Source organism: Oncorhynchus clarkii, chromosome 23 (genome assembly GCF_045791955.1).
Source record: "Oncorhynchus clarkii lewisi isolate Uvic-CL-2024 chromosome 23, UVic_Ocla_1.0, whole genome shotgun sequence".
Taxonomy (NCBI): domain Eukaryota; kingdom Metazoa; phylum Chordata; class Actinopteri; order Salmoniformes; family Salmonidae; genus Oncorhynchus; species Oncorhynchus clarkii.
Genome location: NC_092169.1, coordinates 24,878,880 through 24,900,489, shown reverse-complemented (window position 1 = coordinate 24,900,489; position 21,610 = coordinate 24,878,880). Strand labels below are relative to the sequence as shown.

Here is a 21,610-nt window from a genome sequence, read left to right as displayed (position 1 = left end):
TTTTTATTTCAGTCCAGGGGAGGGTTTAGTGTTTTTATTTCAGTCCATGGGAGGGTTTAGTGTTTTTATTTCAGTCCAGGGGAGGGTTTAGTGTTTTTATTTCAGTCCAGGGGAGGGTTTAGTGTTTTTATTTCAGTCCAGGGGAGGGTTTAGTGTTTTTATTTCAGTCCAGGGGAGGGTTTAGTGTTTTTATTTCAGTCTAGGGGAGGGTTTGTAATTGATAAAAGTTAAATATTTCCAAATGTTTTAGAATTATTTGCTAATTATTATATCTCTATGTTCCTGATGCCGACCCTAATCACTATGTCTGGTCATTAGTATATCATAGCCTCTCAACTGGAGAACTAATTAGAGCAGATGCTATACTGCTGAGTCAGGTTCACACACACACGCACCCACAGGCACACGCACCCACAGGCACCCACAGGCACACGCACCCACAGGCACACGCACCCACAGGCACACGCACCCACAGGCACACACGTACTTTAATAAATTATTATTCATTCTTAACTTTCTCTCTCTCGCTCTCTCTCATCCCTCCTCTCATCCCTCCCGTCCTCAATCTCCCCCCAGGTCTGTTGGGCTGCAGACGTTTCCAGTCCTCAGTAGTGAACTACAGTACTCTGCTACTAGAGGAGGACAAGGGTCTTCTCTATGTGGGGGCCCGGGGGGCCGCGTTCTCTCTCAACGCCACAGACATCTCAGACAGCACAGCTCGCACTGTAAGAGAGAGAGCAAGATTGTGCATACGTGTGATTTCAGGGAACTTACAGTAGAGGATTTAGGATCTTACCACTCCCACTATTTTATACAAAACATCTTTATTGCAAGGTAAACAACCCCACCTTGAGTCATTGGCTAGGTCCTAATTATCACTCCTTCCTCCCAAAGTGTGCACTTGTTCACTTTCCTCCAATGATTTGAAAGACATGACTGATATAAAAAATGTGGGTCATGCCTACACCAATCCAATGCTTTTCAGATTTGTGGGAACTGGGAAGTAGTGAACGAGTGTACACTTCAGGAAAAGGGAGATATTATTAGGACGCAGTGACTGTCTCTCCAAGAACATTAGCCCACTGTCTAGTTATCCTTAAGGGCACAAAATTATGATCTTCTGTCACTTAATCTAGCCACACTAGGACAGAAACTCAACGCCCTGTTTCACATGACACCCTGCCATAAAACTGTTGTAAACGTAGTTAGCCAAGAACCCTTGTTAACGTTCCACTAACATAGTATAAATGCTCCACAAAGATCAAGTAGTAGAAGTGTGTGATAGATTTGTACAGATTAAACATTTCAAACTGTCATGAACAACACTCCCTTCTTTCTCTCTCACCTGAACTGATCCTTTATTGTCTAACTCTCTCTGTCTCTCTCCCTCTATCGCTGTCTCTCTCTCACCTGAACTGATCCTTTATTGTCTAACTCTCTTTGTCTCTCTCTCCCTCTATCGCTGTCTCTCTCCCTCTACCACTGTCTCTCTCTCCCTCTATCGCTGTCTCTCTCTCCCTCTATCGCTGTCTCTCTCTCCCTCTATCACTGTCTCTCTCTCCATCTATCGCTGTCTCTCTCTCCCTCTATCGCTGTCTCTCTCTCCCTCTATCGCTGTCTCTCTCTCCCTCTATCGCTGTCTCTCTCCCTCTATCGCTGTCTCTCTCCCTCTATCGCTGTCTCTCTCTCCCTCTATTGCTGTCTCTCTCTCCCTCTATCGCTGTCTCTCTCTCCCTCTATCGCTGTCTCTCTCTCCCTCTATCGCTGTCTCTCTCTCCCTCTATCGCTGTCTCTCTCTCCCTCTATCGCTGTCTCTCTCTCCCTCTATCGCTGTCTCTCTCTCCCTCTATCGCTGTCTCTCTCTCCCTCTATCGCTGTCTCTCTCTCCCTCTATCGCTGTCTCTCTCTCCCTCTATCGCTCTCTCTCTCCCTCTATCGCTGTCTCTCTCTCCCTCTATCGCTGTCTCTCTCTCCCTCTATCGCTGTCTCTCTCTCCCTCTATCGCTGTCTCTCTCTCCCTCTATCGCTGTCTCTCTCTCCCTCTATCGCTGTCTCTCTCTCCCTCTATCGCTGTCTCTCTCCCTTTTTCCCTTTCTCTCGCTCTCTCTCTTTCTCCTATCAGATTGAATGGGAAGCCTCGACAGAGCAAAAACAGCAGTGTCTGAGCAAAGGGAAAGACAATAAGGTAGGTATCTTTATTTTTTCATATCCCAGCTAGTGTGCATCTTCTCCTTAGAGCACAACCTATCCCTCTCTCTCTTTCTTATTCTCTGTGATATGTTTATTATTTTGCAGAGTGCCTTCATCACAACCTCTCTCTTTCTCTCTCCAGCTCTCTTCCTCACCCTCTCTTTATCCCTCTCTCTCCCAAGGAGGTTTAAATCTACTCATCTCAACATTTCTTTCCCTCCCTCTCTCATGTCTCATAGGCTCTCTCTCTCTCTCTCTCTCTCTCTCTCTCTCTCTCTCTCTCTCTCTCTCTCTCTCTCTCTCTCTCTCTCTCTCTTAATGTATTATCTCTCTCAACAGACAGAGTGTTATAACCACATCAGGTTTCTCCAGAGATTTAACTCAACTCATCTCTACATGTGTGGGACTTACGCCTTCAGACCTCTCTGTGCATACATAGTAAGGAATCGAAGCATACTAAGTCATAGAATGAACATGCATAAAAAATGTCATAATAATTTCTCAATGGGTTATTTGGTATTCTAGCTATTTAGAAAAACTCCTTCAAGGTATTGTGTCAGTCGATTCTCTCCCCCTTCCACAGTAATTGACACAATATGAAACATTATGCTATACGTGGATGTCGATCTAAGGCAGCCACCCGCACCTCTCTGATTCAGAGGGGTTGGGTTAAATGCGGAACACACATTTCAGTGGAAGGCATTCAGTTGTACAGCTGACTAGGTATCCCGCTTTCCCCTTATAGCACTGTGTCACTAGCTGCCCTAACCTCCTGTTCTCATTTGTAGGATGAGGGGAGGTTTAAAGTATCATCTGAGTTTGAGGAGGGCCGAGAGAAGTGTCCATATGGACCTGCTACAGGCTACACTGGCCTCATCGTAGGTAAGACAACCATTCTTAGACCCTGTATACATGACTACTGTACATCAGTTTTGGCCAGGTGTAGATGTAAAAAAATATATATATACATTTTTAATTTGAACACAAATTGTAAAACAATTATTCTATTTTTTTTTTTGGGGGGGGGGGGGGTATTTTTCACAATTTTTATTTATGCTCAATGCTGATGTCATACTTGTTCTGAAATGTAAACCTACCAATAACCATTGCTGTTCCTGTATTGGTCCAGACCAGCAGATGTACACAGCGTCTCAGTATGAGTTCCGGGGCTTCCCGGATGTCCGACGGAACTTCCCTTCCCCCACGGTGAGGACAGAGGAGGCACCCACGCGCTGGTTACATGGTGAGTACCCTGGGGCTAGAAGAGATCCTTACAAAGAACACACGCTGGTTAGATGGTGAGTACCCTGGGTTTGGATCAAATCCTCTCAAAGGACCTATACCTATGAGCCCCTCCCTCCCGCCCTCCAGGTTCTTTGGCCTTTATGGTCCTTCTCAAAGATCTATTTGAATGCTTATTTTCATGCTCAAGTCACCAGGTCTTCAAAGAAGACAAGCAGCACCTTCTGTTCTGCCTGTTATTTAAAAGGATAGGTTTTATTTGCTTGAACAGTTTTAATTCATTTCTAAATGAAGAGTTGGCATGTTTCATTACGCTGTCTGTGTTTCTTTGTTCCCCAGAGGCTGACTTTGTGGGCAGTGCCCTGGTGAGGGAGAGTGAGGGCAGTACCACCGGAGATGACGATAAAATCTATTACTTCTTTACTGAGAAGAGCCAGGAGCAGACACCATACTACAGCCACATTAGAGTGGCACGGGTTGGACGAGTCTGTAAGGTGAGGAGAGGTGTAAGGGAGTGAGGAGGGTGTGGGTTGAAAGGGAGGTTGAGAAGAGCCAGGAGCAGACACCATGTGAAGCCAGGAGAGAGTGGTGAGGAGGGAGAAAGAGATGAAGGAAGAGCAGGGTAGGGTGGCCCTGTGGGCTTTAGGCACTGACTTACTGTACCAGGGCAAGGACTTTTAGACACTGAAGAAAATGTCAAAGTGAGATATTATTTGTTGAGGACAGGTGTCAAATGATCTGATTTGATCAGCTTAGATACCACCTGGTCAACACTTCTGAGCATTTTGCTCCTTAAAAGCCGCTTGCCCTCGACTTTAGTAGAACGAGAGAGTGTGTTTTGATGTCTACGTTGCCTCTGGCTTGCCCTCTGAGCTGTGTGTGTGTGTGTGTGTGTGTGTGTGTGTGTGTGTGTGTGTGTGTGTGTGTGTGTGTGTGTGTGTGTGTGTGTGTGTGTGTGTGTGTGTGTGTGTGTGTGTGTGTGTGCGCTTCTCAGCAGCAGATAACACTCTCGAATGCAGAGTGCACTTGATGTCTAGTGTGTATCACCCCTCTCAACAGGGTTGCTAATGGGCTTTCACAGGGCTGTGCTGTTGCTAAGCAGACACAGATGCAAACACACACACACACACACACACACACACACACACTCCCATGGCTATGCTCTCTGTCTCGTGTCTTAGCTCCGGGGGAGCTGTAGATTGAAAAAGTAAACAACGTTGCAGATACGATAACCTCCCTTGACCCTCCTTTGTGCCCAAGAAAGGCATGTTCTCTGGACTTAGTTTAGGTTGTCCATATGCTGAGTGCTAACCTTATTTCTCCTCCTGTTCCCTCTTCTTCTCTTTCATCCTCCTCTTCTCCCCTGTCCTCTTCTCACTCCCCCCATCTTCTCCTCTCCCGTCCCCCTCTCCTTCCACCCTCCTCTTCTACCCTCCTACTCTCCTCCTCCTCCCCCCTCCCTCCTCCTCCCTCTCTCGTAGGGAGACCGAGGAGGTCTTTTGACCCTCCAGAAGAGGTGGACATCGTTCCTGAAGGCCAGACTGGTGTGTTCCCTGCCGGAATATGACTTCCACTTCAACGTGTTGAGGAGTGTGTACACGCTGTCGGGGGACACACCTCACGACACGCTGTTCTACGGCGTCTTTGGTCTCGAGTGGTGAGTAGTAGTAGAACTAGATGTATATGAGATGTATATGAGATGTATGTGAGATGTATGTGAGATGTATATGAGATGTATATGAGATGTATATGAGATGTATGTGAGATGTATATGAGATGTATATGAGAGAGAGACTGTAGTTATGACCTCTATGGTCAGGTTACACTTGGCAATGTCAATGATGTGTTGGCTGTGTGTATGAGAGACCGCAATGTCCTCTGACTGTCTGAGTATCAGGTGATATAGTAGCTCAGCTCTGGTCACTAACGCTCTCTCCCAGTCTTTTTTTTCCATTCCCATAAAGGGCCGCATTCCTTCTTTTGTTTACCTCTCCTTCTCTTCTCTCCCACTCATACCTTCTCTTATCCTTCATGCCTACACTCTTCTCATTCTCCCTCTCTCTGTTCACCTCACTCCCTTGTTTACTTGTCAAAGGAGACGTAGAGCTTCTCTTGATTAGCTTTGAACATTTCTCTTTGTCACCATGCCCCCTGCTCTCTCTCTCTCTCTCTCTCTCTCTCTCTTTTCATCTCCGCTATGTCAATCTCTGATCTATTTTAGCTGGCGCTGTAGTAACACCTAAGGTTTACTGCTGGTGGTCGTGTGTGTGTGTGTGTGTGTGTGTGTGTGTGTGTGTGTGTGTGTGTGTGTGTGTGTGTGTGTGTGTGTGTGTGTGTGTGTGTGTGTGTGTGTGTGTGTGTGTGTGTGTGTGTGTGTGTGTGTGTGTGTGACCCAGGTCAATGAACATATCCATTGGGAGAGAGAGATGTTTATACCGAATCAGTTTGTGACGTGTCCTCTCTGAGTGATGTAGTGTTTACAGACCATGTCCCTGGAGACAGCACTATTTGTATTAGGAACCTAGCTATGAGCTCTCCTGGATTGGAACAGTCACTTGTACCTCTTCACCAGACCTGGTCCAAATAGTATTAGTTTTCTCTCCAATATTTTGGGAATTCTTAATTGAGTGACTTCATTTATCTTGTCCAACCTAATGAAACCAGTGGAATAGATGGAATAGTCCCAAACCCTATTTCTTTATGTGGGATATCACAAACTGTTTAGGGCAGTGTAACTGTTGATCATATCAACGTCTTCATATGTTACGGCAACCTTAAATCGTGTGTGTGTGTGTGTGTGTGTGTGTGTGTGTGTGTGTGTGTGTGTGTGTGTGCTATAGGAAGAATGTGAAGGCGTCGGCAGTGTGCCAGTTTTCTCTGTCTGAGCTCCAGCGGGTCTTTGATGGGCCCTACATAGAGAACCAGGACTCTGGAGCCAAATGGAGCGAGTACACTGGCAAGGTCCCTGACCCACGACCTGGATCAGTGAGTGTCACACATGCACACGCCTTGTCTTTTGCTGTCCAAGCAGACTTCTATATAACAGGCCCAGTCAGGTCTTCTTAGAGTTTCCCCTAATCTATCTCCTCTTTCCCCAGCATCCCAACATCCAATCTACTGAGTCTAAATACTCACATGAAGAACTGGGGAGAGGGAGAGATTGAGACGGTAAAGGGTGGGGAGGGAGAAAGGTTGAGGAGTGAGGGGGAGAGAGGGGTTTATAAAAACAGAGTGATAAACAGACTGAGGAGGAGGGACTGGGAAGGAGAGAGAGGAAAGATGGAAAAAGTGATCATAGAGCTGAGTGGCAGCTTCTTGGATGAGGATCAAATGGAAGGAGCTTATGTCGTTGAAAGCCATTTTCTATGGTGATTATTGCTGGGCCGAGACTCTGTGCAGTTATGATGATGACTTATTATAGGTTCCAAAGGAATGACATCATTAATGAGACGGGTCATGATCCACAGTAGTGTCGTTTCAATGCCGAAAAGCTTAATTTCCGCTCTCCGGGTCTAGCTGTGAAATGGGGTAGAAGAAGTAACGGTTCTGGGTCTTAACTGTAGTGGCAGTGTCAAAGCCTCTTAGCAGAGTTGGCAATGACATCTTACAGAGGACAAAGTCAGAGAAGTTGTTCGCTTAGTCAGGTGGAGAAAGATAAGCAGCTTGCACACACTGACTTTTCAACTCATAGTGGCTAATAGGTCACAGGAGGCTGCTGAGGGGAGGACAGCTCATTATAATGGCTGGAATGGAGTAAATGGAATGGTATCAAACACACGTGTTTGATGAGTTCGATTACCATTCCAGGGCTATATCTTCCACTCATCTCTCTCTATCCATCTACAGTATCTATCCCCATTAATTTATTCATCCATCCATCCAGACCATTTGAGAGCCAGAGGCCTCAACTCTACCTCTTTCTCTCCTCTATCCCTCTCTCTTCTGAATGTATTTTTCTTAACCCCTCGCTCCAGTGTATAGCCGACCCGTTGAGATCTAGAAGTGTCAACTCCTTCCTCTCATCCCCCTCTCTCTCCATCCTTCTCATACCCTCTTCCCTCGTCTATAGTGTATAACAGACCAGTTGAGATCCAGAGGTATCAACTCCTCCACCTCCTTGCCAGACGACGTGTTGAACTTTGTGAGGAGACACCCTCTGATGTCCCAGCAAGTCATGTCTACAGAGCAGCGCCCTCTGTTGTTCAGGAGGACCACAGACTACACCCAGCTGGCGGCTCACAGGGTGGAGGGGCTGGACGGGCAGAACTACCATGTACTGTTCATGGGAACAGGTTGGTGGGGGTATAGAGAGGGGGAGGGTTATGGTGTGCATGTGTTATGCTGTGTGTTTGCGTACATGTGATTCATTTGTGTGTCACTAGGTAGTCAATTATTGCGATCACCAATCATCCCAGTAATGGAATGGAACAGACTTCAGACCACATGTACAGTACATCCCATTGTATGTGTGTGTGTGTGTTGTGACCCTGTCTCTGTCTCCTGTTTCAGACGATGGCTGGCTGCACAGGGCTGTGGAGGTCAAGGGCCATCTACACATCATAGAGGAGCTACAGCTGTTTGACCAACCACAGCCTGTGGATAGCCTGGTCATCTCACACACACAGGTACACACTCACAAACGGACGTGCAGACACGTACACACACGTACACACAGGTGCACATTTTCACTCACACGGCTAGTATTATGTTTTGTATGTTTTGTTTATTGTCATTCTAAGTGAAGGACCGCTAACTCAGATCCACTGCTGTTGGCTTTTGCTCTAGCCCATTTTCAATAACACAGAGAGGCTCTCTCTCTCTCTCTCCCCTCTAGATGAGTGTGTATGTAGGTTCTCCCTCTGGTGTGGTCCAGCTGCCACTCTCCACCTGTAGCAGGTACACCTCCTGTTACGACTGTGTCTTCTCCCGGGACCCTTACTGTGGCTGGGATGGACAGGACTGTGTGGACATCACAGCACAGACTGACAGGTGTGTGTGTGTCATCACGTTACTGTCAGGTGATGGGGTTGAGTAATATCATTTTAGCTGGTGCCCTTGTGTCTGTCTGTGTGTTTGATTTGACTTATCTTATCTTCTATATATCTCTGTCTGTGTTGCAATCTCTGCAATGCATTCACAACTGTTGCGTAATGCTGAACTGGGCGTAATGTTTGTTGACTGTGCTGGTGAACGTGACATGAATAGTTCTGTGTGTGTGTGTGTGTGTGTGTGTGTGTGTGTGTGTGTGTGTGTGTGTGTGTGTGTGTGTGTGTGCACTTGATGACAGGCTAACAGTCTCTCCTCCTCTCCTCTCCTGTCAGGTCTAACCTGAGTCAGGACGTCCTGTATGGGAACAGAGGATGTGACATCGACACAGCAGACGGTACACAGACATGCCTTATCTGACCATACTTAGTTGTATTGTCGTGCAGATGTATTTTATCTGGAAAGTTGAGGGTTTTAAGTGTTAATATTTGAAAGTTGGTTATGCATGCTGCATGCTGTCTCTGCAGCACCTTCGTTTCCATAGCACCTCTAATCATATTTCTGATAGGTCTGAAGAGAACTTTCAGAAGAGAATCTGACTTATACATTGATGCACTTTACATACTAAGAAGTTAGAAAATACTATGCAATTCAGGATTTGAGATCCTCAAGCTTTTCTGATTATGATGCAATTGTTTTAAATGGGAGAATGTAACATATTGAATTCTTTATGCACCAGTGATTTTAGAGTCATATATGCAGTCTGATAAGTTGTATAGAAGTTGCATATAACTCCCAAACACATAGTACAATGTATTGGGCCTTTTAGTGTCTATTCTGAAAGCCATAACAGTAGATCAGTCTTATTTTGAGAGGATACTCATGTTGTATGTGTGTTGCCATTCATTCAGAGCTAGTCCAGCATCGGAGCCGGTCTGTGATGGTGGGAGATGACGTGCTGCTCCAGTGTGAATTCAGCTCCAACCTGGCAACCCCAGTGTGGACTCTGGGTGGGTCAGAGCTGCAGGGCTACGGCCTGGACTCCGGCTTCAGAGTGGGAAATGATGGCCTCCTGGTCATTGAGTCCCGACCTGAGCAGAGCGGCGAGTACACCTGCCACGCCCTTGAGAATGGCATCCGGGTCGCCGTGGTTACGTACTCTGTGACAGTTCGTTTAGACATGCCCCAACCCCCTCCCCCGCCCATGGACCCCACCAAGGAAGACTACTCCTACTACACCCCCCGGGACTCTGACTCATCCAGCCTTGACCCCCCTCCTCCACCCAGCGCACCCCCCTTTTCAGAGAGGCCCCTGCTACCCCCTCCCCCGGCCCATCTCCCCCCCACCTCGGAGCTACTCTCCCCCAGGAGCATGGAGGCTATGTACCTGTCCATGATCACCATCCTAGGGGGTCTGTGTCTGGTTCTCACAGTGGTTCTCCTCTACGTGGGCTTCTGTCTTCGGGGCGGCCACAGGGGGAAGTACTCTCTCCGCGCTGCCGCCGCTGCCTCTGTTAATCACACGAACAGGAAGAAAAAACACAGGAAGCAGCATCAGAAACGCAACAGTAGCTCCACCCACCTAGAGCTCAAGACCATCTCCAGCCACTGTAATGGGAATGGGATCTGTAATGGTAACGGTGTCTCCAAACAACCGGGGGACGGTGACACGCATGAAGGGGGCTTCCTCCAGATCGTCCCTGGGGAGGGCCAGTCATCCCCCAATAAGGACCCCCCACCCCCTGCCCCTCCTCTCCCCCCGCCTCCTCAGACACCTCACACTGCCCTCAACCAATCAGAGTGTGACTTGCAAGACTTCCCCAGCCCCAACGGCCTATCGGCGACGTTACCCAGCGTCTTGCGGAGGATGCACGGTAACAGCTATGTGTTGTTAAGACAGAGTGACGCAGACAGCAGTTCTCCTCTCTGCTACTCCTTCACTGAGGAACTCAACAGGATCCTAGAGAAGAGGAAGCACACACAGCTGTTGCCCAAACCGGACGAGAGCTCTGTGTAGTAGAGGGAATCTGTGTCAGGGAGGTAGCTCCCCCTGTGGTGGGAGGACTGAACTGGGACATTAATATAGGCCATTTAGCAGATCCAAAGCGACTTACATCAGTGAGTACATACATTTTGTATTGGTGGCCCCAGCGACAATTGAACCTATGACTCGGTCATTACATGCTGAAGGGCCTGTTGTAAGGCTCTGACTTTATCTCCTTCTCCAAGTCAAGAATAGTAATACTCATCGGGAGGAACTTGAGAAACTGGCCCCAAACCGAGGGGTGCAGAGATCATTTGTGGATGACCCATGCTGCTCACAGAGTAAATGGACTCTAGGCAAGTCTATATAACAGCAGCTAGCCTGATCTGAATTATGAGAGGGAGATAGCCTGCCATTTGTCCTACTTAAAGGCCCAGTGCAGTCGAAATGCTTTTTTCCTGTGTTTTGTATAATATTGTACAACAGTTGATGAAACGAACACTGTAAAAGTGTGATTTTTTTAAATCAGTGTTATTCCCTAATATTTGCTAGTTGGAAATACAGTCGTCTAATCAACCTGTTTGCATTGGCGGGAGTTTCAGCTTGCCTGGTGACATCACCAGGCGGTAAATTAGTTAATGGACCAATAACAAAGAGAGTTTCTAACCTCTCTGCCAATAACAGCTAGTTTTAAATTTTCCCCTCCCCACACAGACCACTCCCAGACAGTCCTAACAAAAGTATTGCGTTTTTGTCCATTTTAAGGTAAGGTACTACTTAATTGTTACCTAGAAATGATTGGATATAGATAAAAAAACGGCTGCAATGGGTATTTTTTTAAAGTTTTTGCACCACTGAAAATGGGCACACATCTAATGAGTCACTTGCATGTGTGTTGGAATAACAACTATGTTTCAAAAGAGGAGATTTCTGTACAATATTCAACCTTCCTAGGAGCTATTCTTGTATCTCTATCTCCTGTTTGACATCCAAAGGCATGGGTTACAGTGAGGACTCACGTAAGATACACCTCTCTAGGAGAGACAGAGAGAACCTACCTCAGCTCTGCAAAACTTAGCAGGCTAGCGCTAACCCAGCTCAAGTCAATACGGCTCAGTCTGGATCAATACAAGACTAGCCCTGGAGGGAGTGATTCAGGGAGCAGGCCTCAGATCTCAGCCCCAGAATAAGGTTCCTCGCTGGGCAGGACACGAGTGACAGGGACCCTGTGAAGTCTCAACACAGATCATGGTAACAAGGAGGAAAAGGAGGAAGAAGAATAGGCTCATATGAAGTTGTTGTGAATTGTGACAACGGCCTTGAATTGGCTTGTGTTTTAAAATGGAGGCAGATGTCCAAAGAAGGAACCAGATGTGTTTTAACGATGGTGTGCTCTACTCCTTTTTAGCAGGTTTCATATTAGAACATTGAGGGGAAAAGTGTATTTGTTTTTATTCTTAGAGGTTCTCATTGTAAATTATCTTTATTGATTACAATGGTAACACAAACTGTAAAAACCACATTCAAGTATTATTATTAACATATAGCAACGTCTAACCCAAGACAGAGAGAGTATCCAATGAAAATACCCTTTGAACATTATATTTGTGATAGGAAATATGACAGTATTAACAGTTTTTATGCACTTTCAATGCCATTTGCTTCAGACATTCCTTGGTTATTATGTACTCAAATCAATGGACACTACAAGCACATCAGGACTATGGGAGATTCAACATCATCACACCCTGTCAAGAGATAACACCATCAACTGAGTTGGAGCTAATGGATTAGCAGCACCCCTACACTACTGACTCTCTTTCTCCTAACCAACTCCAACGAATGTGTCTGAACTGGGGTTGGCAAAATTCCCAGTTCTGAACTCATCACAGCTCAGCCACAGAGGATCAGACATCACTTCCGGTTCATGGCCATAACAACTTATAGGCTACACACCTGAGGTAAGCAGACTGAGTTTTGCTTTCTGATATTTTGTTGGTTGTACAGACAGACACACACAGACAGACACACACAGACAGAGAGACAGACACAGACAGACAGAGAGACAGACACAGACCGACAGACACAGACAGACAGAGAGACAGACAGACAGAGAGACAGACACAGAGATACAGACACAGACAGAGAGACAGACACAGACCGACAGAGAGACAGACACAGAGAGACAGACAGACAGACAGCCATAGACAGACAGCCATAGACAGACAGCCATAGACAGACAGCCATAGACAGACAGACATAGACAGACATAGATAGACAGACATAGATAGACAGACAAACAGAGCAAGACAGGCACTCTGCCAGCTAGCTGCTTAAACCAGTGTTTCCCAACCCTGGTCCTCCAGTTCCCCAACAGTAATCATTTTGATTGTAACTCTGGACAAGCAAATCAGATTCAACTAATCATCAAGCCCCCAATGAGCTGAATGAGGTGTGTTTGTCCAGGGCTACAATGAGAATGTGTACTGTTGGGGGTACACGAGGACCAGGGTTGGGAAGCACTGGCATTTAAACAAATATATACAGTTACTCAGACAAATTGCAATCTCCCATAAAAGCACTGATGTTAAATGGAAGAGCCGTATAGGCCTACTAAAAGAGAGGAACTAAGGTAAGAACAAACTAGGATTAGTTATATTGATTTTAATAGATATTTGCAGCCTGTGTTACAGCAAAACTGAAATGGTGGCCAGATAGTGACATCCAGGGGTGCTCTAGTCAGTTCTCCTCTTTTCTTTTAGTGATGGTTGTTAGGAATAGAGAGGGTAGAGTAGAGGGTCCATATTAGTGAAGCAGAGTAAAAAAATCTAGCAGCTCCAGGTGAAGGGAAAAAAATGTCCTCTACATGAGATGAAACTGTTCACCATTCTCTGAATCGGATGCTCTCTCTCCATTTCTCGCTCTCTCTTTCTCCACTTGCCGTCTTTTCCCTTTTTCACCATCTCCTTTCTCACTTTCTCTCACACATTTGTCTTGATCTTTTTTCCCTCCTCCCTCATCTTGTCCTTTCTCCTTTGCTTTCTCTTCTTCTCATCTATTTCCTCCATGTCACCACTGATCTCCAGAGTTCTGTCTCTCCTCTGTGAGACGCACGAGTTAATTGGAGCAGGTGAACCTGGCAAGAGCACCTGACCTCTCTGTAGAGAGATTGAAGAGAGAAAGAGGGGGAGAGAGTTCCACCAGAGATTTCCTGAATAGATTTATTTCAGATGCACACTCTGTTCTCAATTATCTTCTTATACCTCTAGACCCTGAAAACGGAAAGTAGCACACACATGCAGACACACACACTCTCTCTCGCTCTCACTCACTCACATGCGCGCACACACACACACACACACACACCGCGTATGATTGAATCTAACAAGCCAGGACAGGTCTCTAATGTGAGTCTGTGATGTGGGCTGGAGAAGCAGTGAATTGAATGCTGCAGTAAATTCAAAAAGGCTATAGCTGGTTGGAGACCAAACATCACATGACCGTGGCATTGATGGAGGAGATGAAAGGGAGGAAAGAAAGAAAAAGTAACACAAGCCATTAGAGAAGCCTCCATTAGAGAAGCCTCCATTAGAGAAGCCGTCATTAAGCCCTATTCAGCTAGTCTCTCTAAATATACCCAGGAGTGATGAGACATGGTGACAGTTATTTAGTTAGGTAGGTAAACTATACTCCCAAAGGGGTTCTTCTAAATCAAGATTTGGGATCTACAAATGACGTGAGGATACGTTTGAAGAGTTACGGCCCGCTTCATACACACAGGGACAGCTGTGATGCTATCTATAGCACTGTGCTAGCTTTCATCTATTTAAAAAAAAAAACATTTTTCATCCCTTTTTTATGCAAGTTATTTTTGTTTCCAGTGGCTACTGCCCACTGGGGACACCACGTCATTTCAACGTGGATAATTGGGTAATATTTGGTTTACGTTGATCAATGCGATTACAACCTATTGTATATTCACCCGTTCAATAAGACAGCCAAAAATTTATTGAATTTCCAATGTGTTATCACTATGCTTTCAACCATCTAAAAGTACAACCAAATTCCAATAGAAAAACAATTAGATTTTTGGTTTCAAATGTCTATCACTGCACTTTCAACCGTTTAAGAGCACAGCAAAGTTCAAATAGGAATATAATGTCAGATCTTTTGTTTATTTATACAATAGATTAAAGTGTTTTCGCTGTGCTTCATTTTGTAGAAGAACCAAATGACCTGGATTGCAGTTGAGATTACATTCAAAGTACATAGTGCAAGTGATCAATGCTGTTTGAGATTCTGCACAGATTATTATAGCAATTGTGAAGATCTCCACAGACTTGCGATGACCTATGCATGCTGTTCTGAACATGCACGCTTCATAAAATTACATAGGAAGAGATGTTTAGTTATGGTTACCTCAAAATGTGGCCATGGATATTTTAGGGCAATTCGATGGTAACGGAATTACAATGAGACGCAGATTTTTCACTTTAAAATGTATACTATACAACAAAAACAAAAATCTAAATTGAAGGAATCAAATGAAACTTAAAAAAGGGTTTGATTTTGTCCTATTCTTTAACATAGATTTGTGGTTGAGATGGAGACGTGAACCCAACACATCAATTAATAATTTGTAACTGCAAGTAAAGCCAGACTAAGTCACTGGCACAGATGGAACTATCCAAGCAGAAGATAGATCACCTGTTGATATTTTGTTGCGTTGACAACCAAACACAATTCACTATCACTTTTGAAATACAATAAATAGCCTGTTAACAAATACTATGTTCGATTCTCCAACTCAACCAAAAAGAATGGGATCAAACCAATGGCTTAGATGGAACTATCCAAGCAGTAGATTCATTTCATTAAATGGTGATATTTTGTTGTCAACCAAACACAATTCAATATTACTTTTGTCATTTGACGTCATTACCTTTGGAAATGGATACCTCAGTAAGTAATATAGGTCAATGTCCAGTACAACTACTCTCTGTAACCGGTATAGGGATATACCGGTTACAGAGAGTAGTTGTATATATATACAGTGGGGAGGACGTGTATTTGAAACACTGACGATTTTGCAGGTTTTCCTACTTACAAAGCATGTAGAGGTCTGTCATTTTTATCATATGTACACTTCAACTGTGAGAGACGGAATCTAAAACAAAAATTATTTTTAAGTAATTAATTTGCATTTTATTGCATGACATAAGTATTTGATCACCTACCAACCAGTAAGAATTCCGGCTCTCACAGACCCGTTAGTTTTTCTTTAAGAAGCCCTACTGTTCTCCACTCATTACCTGTATTAACTGCATTTGTTTGAACTTGTTACCTGTATAAAAGACACCTGTCCACACACTCAATCAAACAGACTCCAACCGCTCCACAATGGCCAAGACCAGAGAGCTGTGTAAGGACATCAGGGGTAAAACTGTAGACCTGCACAAGGCTGGGATGGGCTACAAGGACAATAGGCAAGCAGCTTGGTGAGAAGGCAACAACTGTTGGTGCAATTATTAGAAAATGGAAGAAGTTCAAGATGATGGTCAATCACCCTCGGTCTGGGGCTCCATGCAAGATCTCGCCTTGTGGGGCATCAATGATCATGAGGAAGGTGAGGGATCTGCCCAGAACTACAAGGCAGGACCTAGTCAATGACTTGAAGAGAGCTGGGACCACAGTCTCAAAGAAAACCATTAGTAACACACTACGCCGTCATGGATTAAAATCCTGCAGCGCACGCAAGGTCCCCTGCTCAAGTCAGCGCATGTCCAGGCCCGTCTGAAGTTTGCCAATGACCATCTGGATGATCCAGAGGAGGAATGGGAGAAAGTCATGTTGTCTGATGAGAAAAAAATAGAGCTTTTTGGTCTAAACTCCACTCGCCGTGTTTGGAGGAAGAAGAAGGATGAGTACAATCCCAAGCATGGAGGTGGAAACATCATTCTTTGGGGATGCTTTTCTGCAAAGGGGACAGAACAACTGCACTGTATTGAGGGGAGGATGGATGGGGCCATGTATCACGAGATCTTGGCCAACAACGTCCTTCCCTCAGTAAGAGCATTGAAGATGGGTCGTGGCTGGGTCTTCCAGCATGACAACGACCCGAAACAGACAGCCAGGGCAACTAAGGAGTGACTCCGTAAGAAGCATCTCAAGGTCCTGGAGTGGCCTAGCCAGTCTCCAGACCTGAACCCAATAGAAAATCTTTGGAGGGAGCTGAAAGTCCGTATTGCCCAACGACAGCCCCGAAACCTGAAGGATCTGGAGAAGGTCTGTATGGAGGAGTGGGCCAAAATCCCTGCTGCAGTATTTGCAAACCTGGTCAAAAACTACAGGAAACGTATGATCTCTCTAATTGCAAACAAAGGTTTCTGTACCAACTATTAAGTTCTGCTTTTCTGATGTATCAAAGACTTATGTCATGCAATAAAATGCCAATTAAATTACTTAAAAATCAGATTGTGATTTTTAGATTCCGTCTCTCACAGTTGAAGTGTACCTATGATAAAAATTACAGACCTCTACATGCTTTGTAAGTAGGAAAACCTGCAAAATCGGCAGTTGTTCTCCCCACTGTGTGTGTATATATATATATATATATAAAGCACATTTTTTGTCCATTAATATAACGTCAAATTGATCAGAAATACAGTGTAGACATTGTTAATGTTGTAAATGACTGTTGTATTTGGAAACTACAGATTTTTTTATGGAATATCTACATAGGCGTATCTGGAGCATCAGCATTTGTGGGTTCAATTACAGGCTCAAAATAGCCAGAAACAAATAACTTTCTTCTGAAACTCGTCAGTCTACCCGCAGTCTCAACGTCAGAAGTGAAGAGGAGACCCCGGGATGCTGGCTTTCTAGGCAGAGTTCCTCTGTCCAATGTCTGTGTTCTTTTGTCCATCTTAATCTTTTCTTTTTATTGGCCAGTCTGAGATATGGCTTTTTCTTTGCAACTCTGCCTAGAAGGCCAGCGTCCCGGAGTCGCCTCTTCACTGTTGACCTTGAGACTGCGGGTAGACTGACGAGTACTATTTCATGAAGCTGCCAGTTGAGGACTTGTGAGGCGTCTGTTTCTCAAACTAGACACTCTAATGTACAGTACTTGTCATCTTGCTCAGTTGTGCACTGGGGCCTCCCACTCTTTCTATTCTGATTAGAGTTGTATGAGATCTTCAGTTTCTTGGCAGTTTCTCATATGGAAGAGACTTCGTTTCTCTGAACAAGAATAGACTGACACGTTTCAGAAGAAAGTTCTTTGTATCTGACCATTTTGAGCCTGTAATCAAACCCATAAATGCTGATGCTCCAGATACTCAACTAGTCTAAAGAAGGCCAGTTTTATTGATTCTTTAATCAGAACAACAGTTTTCAGCTGTGCTAACATAATTAAAAAAGGGTTTTCTAATGATCAATTAGCATTTTAAAATGATACATTTGGATTAGCTAGCACAACGTGCCATTGGAACACAGGAGTCATGGTTGCTGATAATGGGCCTCTGTACGCCTATGTAGATATTCCATTACAAATCAGCCGTTTCCAACTACAATAGTCATTTACAACATTAACAATGTCTCCACTGTATTTCTGATCAATTTGATGTTATTTTAATGGACAAAAAAAGTAGCTTTTCTTTCAAAAACAAGGACATTTCTAAGTGACCCCAAACTTTTGAACAGTAATATATCATTTTTACCCTTTTTTAACTAGGCAAGTCAGTTAAGAACAAATTCTTATTTACAATGACGGCCTACCCCGGCCAAACCCTAGCCCGGACGACGTTGGGACAATTGTGCACCTCCCTTGATGGGAGACCAAAGGGTAGCTGTAGATAAACCCATTCTCCAGTTGATTGTGTTGCCCAGCCTGTAGTTATTTTTCTGATAGTGGATATAACGTTGAAGATCTAATGTTGGTTTGAAGGTACAAATTCAACATATTTTATACAAGGTTTGTCTATGTTGACATTTTTTTGCTATTATTATATAATCCTGTGGTTGACATTTCACCCTCAAAACAACAGTTAAATACTTTTATCAAATCCAATGTATTTTCCACATAGAGTTCACATACCAATATGTTGACACATTACATTGAAACAACATTGATTCAACCAGTTTGTGTCCTGTGGGTGGTGACACATCAAAACAACACCAGTAAATGAACCCAGAATGTATATCTCTGTTCCTGACTCACAGATGTGTCTCTTTCTTCCACAGACCTGAGAGACGCTATCTAGTTTGGGGCCTGTCTGTTTCAAACAGATCTTGCTCCAGCCATTCTCAAATATGGTGTGATGTCTGGTACCGTGACATGAAGATCTTGCCAACTGGGAATAGTGTAGCTTCAAAATGTCAGGATAATGCCACCGTTTGGAATCAAACACAGCTCCAGTGCAATTGGAAGACAGCAATTATAATCCAGAGTGAGTGAGGAAAGTCAAATCCTCCCTTCTACCACTAGTTCACTGCTCTATCCCATCTTAACCTGAGAACTGGAGTTGACATGGATACCTCAGTAAGTAATATAGGTCATGGTACAGTACAACTACTACCTGACCTGTGCTGTTCACCTCAAGATACAGGAGCAAACTGGGGAAAGTGGCATTTAATGGTCCTGGTCTTCACCTCAGACTACTCTGTCCTCTATAGCCCTCTCTGTAAAGATGACAAACTATCACAACATGGAAGCTTACTAATAGAATGGGGGACCATCATAAACTGTTGTCAGGTTTTAAAAGGACTGCACTATCAGTGCCACTACGTTCTTTGAAGAAAAACATTTAAAAGGGGAAAAAAAGCCTTTATATTGTGATTTTGTACCAAGTTGCTCTTCTATTGCCGTTGTTGTTTTAAAGCCATTTGTAAGAGGCTCTGATGTGGGTCTCAGTCCATTAGTGTTGCACAAGTAGTCTAATAACACTGTTGAACAGGGGTCTCCAACTCTGGAGATCTATCTCCAACTCCTGGAGATCTATGAGTGGTGCAGGCTTTCGTTCCAGCCCAGCGCCAACACAGCTGATGCAACTTATTATGGTCCAGAGTCAGACTGAAGACCATGATGAATTGATTTTGTTTAGTAGGTATGTTAGTGATGGATTGAAGCAAAACCCTGCACATCCAGATGCTCTCCAGGGCCAGGGTTTGGGGAAACCTGTTGTAGAAGCATGGTAGGTTAGCCAACAGCATGATGAACAGAATATACCACCGTAGCTATAAGGCTTAAATTCAAAAATAATAAAATGTGACATGATGAGACTGTTCTCAGTCTTGCCCATTCATCTGGGTTTGTTTAGATAGTTTCTCATGGGTTGTTAAGCAACATCCACAGCGTTCTGTATTTCTCTCTCTCGCTCCATATACTGTATCTACCAATGGTTTCTGTCTGTCTTTCTAGCTCTCTCACTTTGTCTCACACACTCTCTTGCTTTATACAGTATCCCTACCCCTTTCTCTGTCTGTGCCTGTCTCTCTCCTTATTTTTCTCCCTCCCTCTCCATATTTTTTTGTCACGTTATGAGTAATATGTCCACACAACAAGATGTCCTCCTGCTTCACTAACACTAACACATTGAGTAGCATCTCACTGACTTCTGGTTCGTTTACATTTCATTTTGATGAGCTGAAATTCTAATAAACAATATGTTTCAACCTCTTCTGTTGTTTATCATTGCTTGTGTGTATATAACTGACACGGTGCTCTGGTCAGCCCATATTCATCTCTCTTTAGACCTGTATTGCAGTTCAGAGTGAATCAGTGAACTTCGAGGTAGTGAAGCATTGAAGGAGTGAGGAAGGAATTAAGGAAGGGAGGGAGATAGGAAGGGAGGTACTGAAACATGGTCTGAGGATTTACATCAGCTAGGCTCAACAAGCCAGCCAGTTAACATTGCCAAACACTCAGTGTGAGGGAGGAGTACATCATGAGTAAAGTATTAGAGTGAGGCACAGGTCTCTGGAGTGTTGTCTGCCTGGGATGGACCAACACTGACAGATGTTTACAGAGTGGTAATGAAGAGGCAGTCATCTAGGCCCGTTTCCTATGAAATTACTTGGTTAGCATCCAGCCTCGTCTCCCACAAATCTCTGGCTACATTGTGTTATACATACACATACTCAGCTAGCAGGGCTGCTGTCTCAAGGTGGTTCTGTTTGTGTTCTGGGAAGCATAAACATCACGGTTGAAAGCATAACCGTGTGTCTCATTAGTCTTGTTTAGAGGACATTTGGGGACTCAGAGAAGAGTGTGTTTCTGTCGGTCTATTCGGTGTTCTAGAGACATTGCCAAAGACAGGGGCTAAGCACAGCGATTGAAACGGACTACATTTGTACTAGAGGTCGACCGATTAATCGGAATGGCCGATTAATTAGGGCCGATTTCAAGTTTTCATAACAATCGGAAATCGGTATTTTTGGGCACCAATATGCCGATTTTTATTTATTTTTTAAATTATTATAATTTGTTATTATTTATTTTTTTACACCTTTATTTAATATTTATTTAACTAGGCAAGTCAGTTAAGAACACATTCTTATTTTCAATGACGGCCTAGAAACGGTGGGGTTAACTAGGGGGCACTATTTTTATGTTTGGAAAAATAACGTTCCCAAAGTAAACAGCCTATTTCTCAGGACAAATGCTAGAATATGCATATAATTGACATATTAGGATAGGAAACACTCTAAAGTTTCCAAAACTGTCAAAGTATTGTCTGTGAGTATAACATAACTGATATTGCAGGCGAAACCCTGAGGAAAATCCAATCAGGAAGTGCCTCATTTTGAAACCCTTCTGTTCCTTTGCATGCCTATCCTCCATTTAAAGGGATATCAACCAGATTCCTTTTTCTCTGGCTTCCCTAAGGTGTCAACAGTCTTTAGACATAGTTTCAGGCTTTTATTTTGAAAAATGAGCGTGAAAGATCACATTGCGTAAGAGGATAGGTGGGGGCTCTCAGAGTGAGTTTTTGCGCTACAGAGTAAAGCCGACATTGTTCCTCCCGCTGTTATTGAAAAACCTACACACTCGGTTGATATATTATCGAATATATATTTTAAAAACTACCTGAGGAATGATTATTAAAAAAACGTTTGACATGGTTCTGTGGACATTATTAAGACTATTTGGAATTTCCGTCTGCGTTGTCGTGACACCTCTTTCCTGTGGATTTCTGAACATTACGCGAC

The 21,610-nt window shown here is 44.1% G+C and overlaps 1 protein-coding gene across 2 annotated transcripts in view; it reads left to right on the top strand.

Annotated features, from left to right (window-relative positions):
* Positions 1 to 20,079, top strand: part of LOC139381804 (semaphorin-4G-like) — a 55,103-nt gene extending 35,024 nt beyond the window's left edge. For both annotated transcript variants that reach the window (XM_071125577.1, XM_071125578.1), the window contains exons 3-16: positions 577 to 725; positions 2,123 to 2,185; positions 2,530 to 2,628; positions 2,979 to 3,072; positions 3,320 to 3,433; positions 3,772 to 3,926; positions 4,914 to 5,089; positions 6,273 to 6,417; positions 7,502 to 7,724; positions 7,942 to 8,057; positions 8,267 to 8,421; positions 8,754 to 8,815; positions 9,330 to 12,363; positions 18,644 to 20,079. In XM_071125577.1, the coding sequence (XP_070981678.1) occupies positions 577 to 725; positions 2,123 to 2,185; positions 2,530 to 2,628; positions 2,979 to 3,072; positions 3,320 to 3,433; positions 3,772 to 3,926; positions 4,914 to 5,089; positions 6,273 to 6,417; positions 7,502 to 7,724; positions 7,942 to 8,057; positions 8,267 to 8,421; positions 8,754 to 8,815; positions 9,330 to 10,435 (2,657 nt within the window). In that variant the 3' untranslated portion in view covers positions 10,436 to 12,363; positions 18,644 to 20,079. The remainder of the gene's footprint in view (positions 1 to 576; positions 726 to 2,122; positions 2,186 to 2,529; positions 2,629 to 2,978; positions 3,073 to 3,319; positions 3,434 to 3,771; positions 3,927 to 4,913; positions 5,090 to 6,272; positions 6,418 to 7,501; positions 7,725 to 7,941; positions 8,058 to 8,266; positions 8,422 to 8,753; positions 8,816 to 9,329; positions 12,364 to 18,643) is intronic.
* Positions 20,080 to 21,610: the final 1,531 nt, after the last annotated feature.